General features: G+C 44.5%; 1 protein-coding gene across 8 annotated transcripts in view; it reads left to right on the top strand.

The window, feature by feature from the left end:
• Positions 1-1,172: 1,172 nt before the first annotated feature.
• LOC122944414 (microfibril-associated glycoprotein 4-like) overlaps positions 1,173-9,415 on the top strand; it is a 31,482-nt gene continuing 23,239 nt past the window's right edge. The window contains exons 1-6 of one of the 8 annotated variants that reach the window (XM_044302650.1): positions 1,173-1,282; positions 4,211-4,261; positions 4,516-4,591; positions 4,986-5,143; positions 5,611-5,707; positions 5,833-6,027. In XM_044302650.1, the coding sequence (XP_044158585.1) occupies positions 4,256-4,261; positions 4,516-4,591; positions 4,986-5,143; positions 5,611-5,707; positions 5,833-6,027 (532 nt within the window). In that variant the 5' untranslated portion in view covers positions 1,173-1,282; positions 4,211-4,255. Of the gene's footprint in view, positions 1,283-2,476; positions 2,651-4,210; positions 4,262-4,515; positions 4,592-4,985; positions 5,144-5,610; positions 5,708-5,832; positions 6,028-9,415 lie in introns of those variants that run through there. The other 7 variants (XM_044302651.1, XM_044302646.1, XM_044302647.1 and 4 more) reach the window with 7 other exon arrangements.

The raw sequence follows: 9,415 nt of genomic DNA, 5'->3' as shown, positions 1-9,415 counted from the left end.
GAGCCATCATCTATAGTCATTATGGTCCAGACTGCGACTACAGGAAGAGCCATCAGCTACAGACATTATGGTCTAGACAGTGACTACAGAAAGAGCCATCATCTATAGTCATTATGGTCTAGACAGTGACTACAGGAAGAGCTATCATCTATAGTCATTATGGTCTAGACAGTGACTACAGGAAGAGCCATCATCTATAGTCATTATGGTCTAGACAGTGACTACAGAAAGAGCCATCATCTATAGTCATTATGGTCCAGACTGTGACTACAGAAAGAGCCATCATCTATAGTCATTATGGCCCAAACTGCGACTACAGGAAGAGCCATCATCTTTAGTCATTATGGTCCAGACTGTGACTAGGGAAGAGTTGTTATCTGCAGTTGTTATGGCCCAGACTGTGATTAGGGAAGAGTCAACATCTATAGTCATTATGGCGCAGACTACAGGGGAGGAGATGTTGATACTACAATACTGGGAAAATGAAAGCAGATGAAGGAAGAAAGTGGTAGGGATTCCTGGGAAGGCACTACACATTTAAGGAAGAATGCCATTGGAAGAGGGTGACCATATCTGTAAGAATGTGTTGTGGGTTTCAGAGGGTAGTGAGGTGCATTTCTCTTGGAGCAGAACATCCTACGTTTAGCTGCAGAGAAATTCAAAGATAGAGATTTCCATACTGTTGCTATTATTTGCTTTACTACTGACAGACTAGATTTCTGAGGGATCCTTATGATGGTCACACAAAGCCACCCCTCCCAGGGATCCCTCCAAAAAAATCATATCCAAAAGTAATGACAAGACCAGGTAAGTATAAGTTCCCAGGAGTAATATCAAATAGGAGAGTAACCTGGGACCGGGTGGACTCTTCAGGAGGGCACTAGATACTAACATATAATCACTTTGTAGGACTCAGAAATCAGAAGACTAGGGAATTCTTGGGAACAGCTCTTGACCTTGTAACCCACCACAGCAATGGAAACAGGAGACGTTATATGGAATCTGTGGAGCGTGGCTGCAGCTTATTAGATTTACATATAATATATAAGAAGACACTGACATGTATCATCTCTGATGTATCAAAAACAAATTCCACCATAGGACAGCAGCCCAGAATAGGAAGTCCCATCACCCAGAACATTTAGCGGATGGAAAGCAGAAGAGAAATATGCGTAGCTCAGCAAACTCAGTGCCCGTGTGACATATGGAGATGGGCAGTATGTAGATTTATACATCTATGTATCTGGAAGCGGTGAACATCTCGCACTGATAAAAGTCTTAGGTAAGTTTTGGGGGTCACTTTATAGCTGAGGACCACCTCTAATCTCCAGAATTAACCAGCATAAACAGACTTCAGAGCTGAAATTGTCAGCATTCCCTGTGTGTTCAGAGTCTGCACAGCGCTTGTTCTGGCAATTTGTAGGAAGTGTTGTCAGAGAATGCAATGTCACCTGATATAGGTAAAAGTTACGACAGTTTGTGTTTCCTTTAACGAAGCCTGAACAGACATTGATCTCATTATTACAGAATCTACAGATGTATCAGGCACCATTCTACAGAGAGCCACTTGTAGATGTCTCCTGGCAGATAATGCTCCTCTGGTGTCACATTTGTGAGGTATTAGGACACCAGGAGTCATTACAATCAGGATCTGCTTTCTTTCGCACCCTGCTTGTGCAGCCGCAGGTTCAGAGCTCAGTGGACATTCTCTGTAAAGCTTCTCTATCTCTCCTCCTCGGCACTATATCCTGTGCGTCTGTGCCTCATTTTTCATTCTAGTGGAAGCTGTGATTTCTGAAGGATAATGAGGCTATGGAAGACACCTCCATGATATACTGTATAAATAACCTTCTCAGTGTAATCTGGACCTGCTCTGATAGTAGTCACCTGAGGAGCAGAGATGTAAGACCTCTTTGTGGGCCACAGCTATGTCTAGTCGTTGAATATTCAATTCAATGTTTTCTTAGCTCTCTCTGGTTGACAGCCAATATGACTACCAGACGGGTTGTCACCATGTTTCGTACACGTCAAGTCCGGCTAGTTATTAATAATAATCATTATTTCTATAACACCACCATGTTCCACAGTGCTTTATAATTCAGAGGTCACATGTACAAATCAAAATAGACATCACAGAATTACAGACTAAAATCAATTGCGGTGAACAGGGGTGTAGCTATAGGGGAATCTGGGGAACCGGCTCCTATGGGCACAAACTCATAGGGGCCCATCCAGGAGGAAGACTGAAAGACTTTATTGTCAGGGTCCTCTGAACAGTATTATACAATGACTTTAACATGACGCACAATATATAAATGTGGTAAACAGATGGAGCAGATGCCGGGCCTGGTCTGACAGAGCAATCTAGACTAACCACAGGAATGGGGGTTTTCACAGGAGGAGGGGGCTGCTGTGGGGGGTTGGCATTGGGAGGGAGGGTTCTGCTCATAAGAGTTTACAATCTACGAGGAAATGTTTTATAAAGTGGTCCAGCCATCTTTGCACTAGACAGAGTTGTGCAGATGGAGATGCAAGAGCCAGTGCATCGAGTGTGGGGATGACTGTGAGAAGATGGTGTTCGGTTCTGAAGAATGGGGGCGGAGAAGAGTTTGGGGAACATGATAAGCTGCATAAAAAGATGTGTTTTAAGGTAATTTGAAGTTTTGGAAGTTGGAAATTAACTTGATTGTCTGGGGAAGTGCAGTCCAGACAGCAGGTGCAGCTAGAGAAGTCTTGAAGAGGTTTGAATTATGAAGGATGTTAATCTTAGATCATTGTCAGAACAGAGATTGAGTAGGGTGGCAGACAGAGATTAAAGGAGGAGATATATGGAGGCGCAACACAGGGGAGAGCACGAGTAGAATGGTAGACAGAGATGAGGAGGAGATGTAGGAGGTGCAGCACTGTGGAGAGCATAGTTAGGGTGGTAGACAGAGATGAGGAGGAGATGTAGGGGGTGCAGCACTGTGGAAAGCACAGGTAGTATGGTAGACAGAGATAATGGAGATGTATGGAGGTGCAGCACGGGGAAAGCATGAATAGGATTGTAGACAGAGATAAGGGAGATGTATGGAGGTGCAGCACAGGGGAGAGCACGAGTAGGATGGTAGACAGAGATAATGGAGATGTCTGGAGGTGCAGCACTGTGGAGAGAATAGGTAGGGTGGTAAACAGAGATGAGGAGGAGATGTATGGAGGTGCAGCACAGGGGAGAGCACGAGTAGGATGGTAGACAGATAATGGAGATGTATGGAGGTGCAGCACTGTGGAGAGCATAGGTAGGGTGGTAGACAGAGATGAGGAGGAGATGTACGGATGTGCAGCACAACGGAGAGCACGAGTAGGATGTTAGACAGAGATAAGGGAGATGTAGGAGGTGCAGCACAGGGGAGAGCATAGGTAGGATGGTAGAGAGAGATGAGGAGGAGATGTAGGGGATGCAGAACTGTTGTTTTGTGGGTGAAATGTTTAAACTGTATTCTGTGGTGGATGAACAACCAGTGAAGTGACTGGCACAGGCTAGTAGCATCAGTGTAGTGGGTGGAGAGACAGACAAGCCTGGCTGCAGCATTTAGGACAGACTGACGAGGGGGGAGTTTAGTGAGAGGGAGACCGATTAGTAATGAGTTACAGTAGTTAAGACTAGAATGAATCAAAGCAACAAGAGTCTTGGCTGTTTCCACCGTGAGAAAAGGATTCTGGAGATGTTCTTGTGCTGCAGATGACATGAGCATGCCAGTGATTGAATATGGGAAGCAAAGAACCCCAAGACAGTAAGTGTGCTGCCCAGGGGTTATCACAATACCGCAGACTGAAATTGAGATATCAGGTTTAGGTAGGTTAGTAGATGGAGAACGTTTTGAAAAATTCAGAGACAGCAGTCAGACAGTCACTGGTGTTACAAGAGAGGTGATGTCATGGAATGAAGTGTATAGTTGAGTCTCATCAGCAAGAATTAGGGAGGAGGTTATGTCATTGACTAAGCAGGATGGTCTGCCATTCAGGATTGTAGGAAAGCTGGATAAAACCTGATATACAGTTGTGTTTAAAAACGAGATTTAGCATTCTTCCTATAAGAACATGTTTCCACCCTTGGTCTGTTCCCGGCAGTTCTAGAGGATCTATTTGTCGTCAGCCTTGACTTTCATATACCAGAAAGTTAACGTTAAAGTTAATAGTGTGTGATGACATCTGATCTCATCCTTTATAGAGCAGAGACCTGAACATCTTCTCCGGTCTGCAGGTATCTGCGAACATGAAGGTAAGTGCGGAGCACTGTGGAGGAGGGGAGCGGGTCTTATAATGTTACCCTGGTGGAACTTTCAGGTATATGAGCTAAAAATGAGCTCAGATACCACTGGATGAGGCTTGAAAAACTGCAGGCCATGCTGAGGTTTGACCATGGTGACTTACCTTGCTGTGGAGCTGAATACTTGGCATAATTATTCACAGATCTGCTCAGTTATTGGTCAATTCTTATCAGTATTAAAATTCACATAATTCTCCTCCAATCAGAAGCTGCCGCTGAATATCGCCCTCTTCCTGCTGCAGATTGGTTATGGGTCCACTGCGCCCCTGAACCAGGCTAATGGTGAGTACAACCTCTGACTAATGATACTCTGATGACATTGCCTTCATCCAAATGAAATCAACGAGATCAATGAGGTTAAAAAGATGTCCTGAGAAACAATATGGATGCAGAAATCACTGATCTTTTTTCTATTTGATTTAAATTACTGTTATTCGAGTATTGGGTTGCCCTTATACCAGGGTTTGTCAGATTTGAGCAATGACTTGGTATAATCCATAAGTGACCATGGTAGATCTTCAGAAGCTTTCATTTAATGATATATAAATGGTCCCTCAGGTAACTGGAGTGATGTATTAAGGAGAGGTTTATAGAAGAAAAACCAAGATAAAGAGTATCTCCACATCCAACTATTCTAAGGAGCCATCTGACCTCCTCCTGTGTCCTCTTCTCCTAGTTGTCAGCTGCATAGATACCTGTCACCCCCATGACTGCTCGGATATGGCTGCCCAGGGTCTGACCTCGGACGGTGTGTACCTGATATATCCTGGTGGTGCGAACGCTCCTCCAGTACCTGTGTACTGTGACATGAGCAGCGCTGGAGGACCCTGGACGGTGGGTACTACTAACAGATAATTCCTGCACATACACTTCCTAAACCGATCATAGATCAGTAATGATCCAAAACGATCTCGCGATAAAGACGAATAATTTTTTGTAATCCTTAGAATCTGGCATTTTCATGATATACTATAAATTTAGATGATCCTATAAAGGGGCTGAATCTTTGTACACATATCTAATGCTTGTAGCAACGTATTAGCCCCCTGCCCTGAGACATCCCCTTTAAGATCTCATTAGTCAATGGTCTACTCATTGTTGCTCTGCCCCACCCAGTGTTTTCCTGCTGCCAAAATGTGATCAACATCTCATATATTCTCCACCGAAAAAACACGTCTTGGGCCTTATGTAGGCATCTTCCATCTAACCATTCATAAATGGATCCAATCAGTCTCCTTCATCCCAGGGTCTACTACATATAAATGTGAATGGACACCTCCAGACTGTTCCTCTCCTTGCAGGTCTTTCAGAAGAGGTTTGATGGTGGCGTGGACTTCTATCGGGGTTGGGAAGACTATAAGTCTGGCTTTGGACTAGCATCTGGAGAATACTGGCTGGGTAATTGTGTCAACACTCATCAATGGCATCTTATACATTGGATTACTCTATATTCGAAGAACCTATTTACAAGCAGTTGTTGGGTTATCACTAAAACATACACTTCTGTACATTCATGTATTCAGGTTTGCAGAACATTTTCCTCCTGACCCAGAAGAAGTCGTATCGTCTGCGCATCGACCTGGAGGACTTTGAGAACGACACTCGCCACGTGACTTATGACTCCTTCTCCCTCTCACCTCTAGCAGTCAACCCTGATGAGGACGGGTACAAACTGCATATCGATGGATTTAAGGAAGGAGATCCAACAAGACAGGCTGGTAAGTGAAGAAGAAGGGATTTCATGAGACTATCTGATATAGCTTTAATTTTTTTACATATTTTTTTTACATATTTGTCTATTTTATGAATGATCTTCTTTACGGATATCTGGTCTCCATAACTAGTTGTTGTAGCTACTACTTTGGGACACTTATACCCAAAGCTGTACAAGAAGAATAGATCCTACTCCCTTCAAATAAATATGGAGAAAAGATTAAATCAATAGGCATGATGATCTGAAATGTCCTCCTTCCACTCTTCTGTCTCATTAATCAAGTCGTTGTCTAAAACAAGATCTTGGGTTCCAGAAATTACTCTGCTTTGTGCAAATTTGGCAGAAATATCTGATAAGTATATAAATATATACGCCGAGTAGCCCAAAAGTATGGAGACACCTAAATACACTGAGCAAAAATATAAACACAACACTTTCGGTTTTGCTCCCATTTTGCTTGAGCTGAACTCAAAGATCTGAAACATTTTCTACAGACACAAAAGACCCATTACTCTCAAATATTGTTCACAAATCTGTCTAAATCCGTGTTAGTGAGGACTTCTCCTTTGCCGAGATGATCCATCCCACCTCACAGGTGTGGCATATCAAGGTGCTGATTAGACAGCATGAATATTGCACAGGTGTGCCTTAGACTGCCCACAATAAAAGGCCACTCTGAAATGTGCACAGTTTTGCCTTACTTGGGGGGGTGGGGGGGGGGGGGGGTCAGCAAACCAGTCAGTATCTGGTGTGGCCATCATTTACCTCATGCAGTGCAACATATCTCCGTGGCATAGAGTTGATCAGGTTGTTGATGATTGTGGCCTGTGGAATGTTGGTCCACTCCTCTTCTGTGCGAAGTTGCAAAATATTGGCAGGAACTGGAACACGCTGTCGTATACGCCGATCCAGAGCATCCCAAACATGCTCAATGGGTGACATCTCCGGTCAGTATGCTGGCCATGCAAGAACTGGGATGTTTTTAGCTTCCAGGAATTGTGTACAGATGTGTACAATATGTGGCCGTGCATTATCCTGCTGCAACATGAGGTGATGGTCGTGGATGAATGGAACAACAATGGGCCTCACAATCTCGTCACGGTATCTCTGTGCATTCAAAATGCCCTTAATAACATGCACCTGGGTTTGTTGTCCATAACATATGCCTGCCCATACCATAACCCCACCGCCACCATCACCAAGTTGACGTCCGCAAACCGCTCACCCACACAACGCCACACACGCTGTCTGCCATCTGCCCTGAACAGTGAAAAGCGGACTCATCCTTGAACGGAACGCCTCTCCAACATGCCAGACGCCATTGCATGTGAGCATTTGCCCACTCAAGTCTGTTACGCAGTCAGGTCCAGACCCCGATGAGGACATTGAGCATGCAGATGAGCTTCCCTGAGATGGTTTCTGACCGTTTGTGCAGAAATTCTTTGGTTATGCAAATGGGTTGTTGCTGCAGCTGTCCGGGTGGCTGGTCTCAGACAATCATGGAGGTGGACATGCTGGATGTGGAGGTCCTGGGCTGGTGTGGTTACACGTGGTCTGCGGTTGTGAGGCCGGTTGGTTGTACTGCCAAATTTTCTGAAACGCCTTTGGAGACGGCTTATGGTAGAGAAATGAACATTCATTGCACGGACAACAGCTCTGGTAGACAGTCCTGCAGTCAGCATGCCAATTGCACGCTCCATCAAACATTGCGACATCTGTGGCATTGTGCTGTGTGATCAAACTGCACATTTCAGAGTGTCCTTTTATTGTGGGCAGTCTAAGGCACACCTGTGCAATATTTATGCTGTCTAATCAGCACATTGATATGCCACACCTGTGAGGTGGGATGGATTATCTTGGCAAAGGAGAAGCGCTCATTGACACAGATCTAGACAGATTTGTGAACAATATTTGAGAGTAATGGGTCTTCTGTGTCTGTAGAAACTGTTTCAGATCTTTGAGTTCAGCTCAAGCAAAATGGGAGAAAAACCGAAAGTGTTGTGTTTATATTTTTGGTCAGTTGTAAATGGAAAACAGTCGTTGAGAACATCATCCTGTGTGTGGCATGTTGCTAGGGGAAAGGGGACCAACTGGTGGTGTCCAACATGGCGGACATTTTGAAAACTGTTATCTTGGGACCAAGTCGATATTTTCGAATGCAAAGGGGGGCATATGACATGAGGAATCCAAATCCGTGCTTAAATGTTCTTCTTTATTCTGCCAAAGTTATTAACAATTTTCCAGTGACATGGAACACAACAATGATTCACTACAGGATATGCTCGATGTGTTTCAAATCGTCAAGGTGATCCTCTTCTCCCAATCATAATGCACTGAGGGCAACACTTCAGTAGAAACACTTGCACAGCCGACCAGGATCTGCTGTTGCATGTGCACCAAACTCTGGATTTTGACTCCCATAAACCCTGATCTTGACATCATCCCACAGGCAGAAGCCCAAGAGGGTGAGATCTGGTGAGCGCAGGGCCCACTCCACAAGGACATAACATCCGATCCCTTCCTGGAAAAACTCTGAGACATCATGTCCATAGTGTGGAGGGGGGAGGGTACAATCTTGCTGGAGTCTTCTTGCCATCTTGGTTGCATGGTGATGGAAACACCTCATCACGTAACAATTGCAGATACTTGGCGGCAGTAAAGTTGTTGTTGATGAAAATTGGGCCTACTATATTCGTCCTCCACACACCACACCATGACGTTCCATGTGTCAACCATCTTGAAGGGATCTGTCCAGTGAGGATTTGTCTTGGACCAGTATCAAAGATTTTGTTTGTTCACCTCCCCGTTCACTATGCAATTGGAATCCTCCTCATTGAGATTATACAGAAACTTGACAAGCAGTTTGCCAACTGTGCCATGACAGATGGGTGGTCTGTTAGGGTGTCGAGCTTTGAAATCCGCTGCAATGACTCGGGTACTGCGCTCCCTGGAGGTCAGCACAATTTATGTCCTCTCCTCAGGTCTTAATCTCTCTGAAAAATCTGTGTCTGTGAAAAGTAGAAATAAATTTGGCAGGAATAAAGGTTCATCACATACAGTCAGGTCCATAAATATTGGAATATCGACACAATTCTAAGATGTTTGGCTCTATACACCACCACAATGGATTTGAAATGAAACAAACAAGATGTGCTTTACCCGCAGACTGTCAGCTTTACCTGCAGACTGTCAGCTTTACCTGCAGACTGTCAGCTTTACCTGCACACTGTCAGCTTTACCTGCAGACTGTCAGCTTTACCTGCAGACTGTCAGCTTTACCCGCAGACTATCAGCTTTACCTGCAGACTGTCAGCTGTAATCTGAGGTATTTACATCCAGATCAGGTGAACGGTGCAGGAATTACAGCAGTTGCATCTGTGCCTCCCACTTGC

This window comes from Bufo gargarizans, chromosome 8, assembly GCF_014858855.1.
Source record: "Bufo gargarizans isolate SCDJY-AF-19 chromosome 8, ASM1485885v1, whole genome shotgun sequence".
Lineage (NCBI taxonomy): Eukaryota > Metazoa > Chordata > Amphibia > Anura > Bufonidae > Bufo > Bufo gargarizans.
The sequence above is the reverse complement of the archived record's forward strand: the minus strand, read 5'-3'. Positions and strand labels throughout refer to the sequence as shown.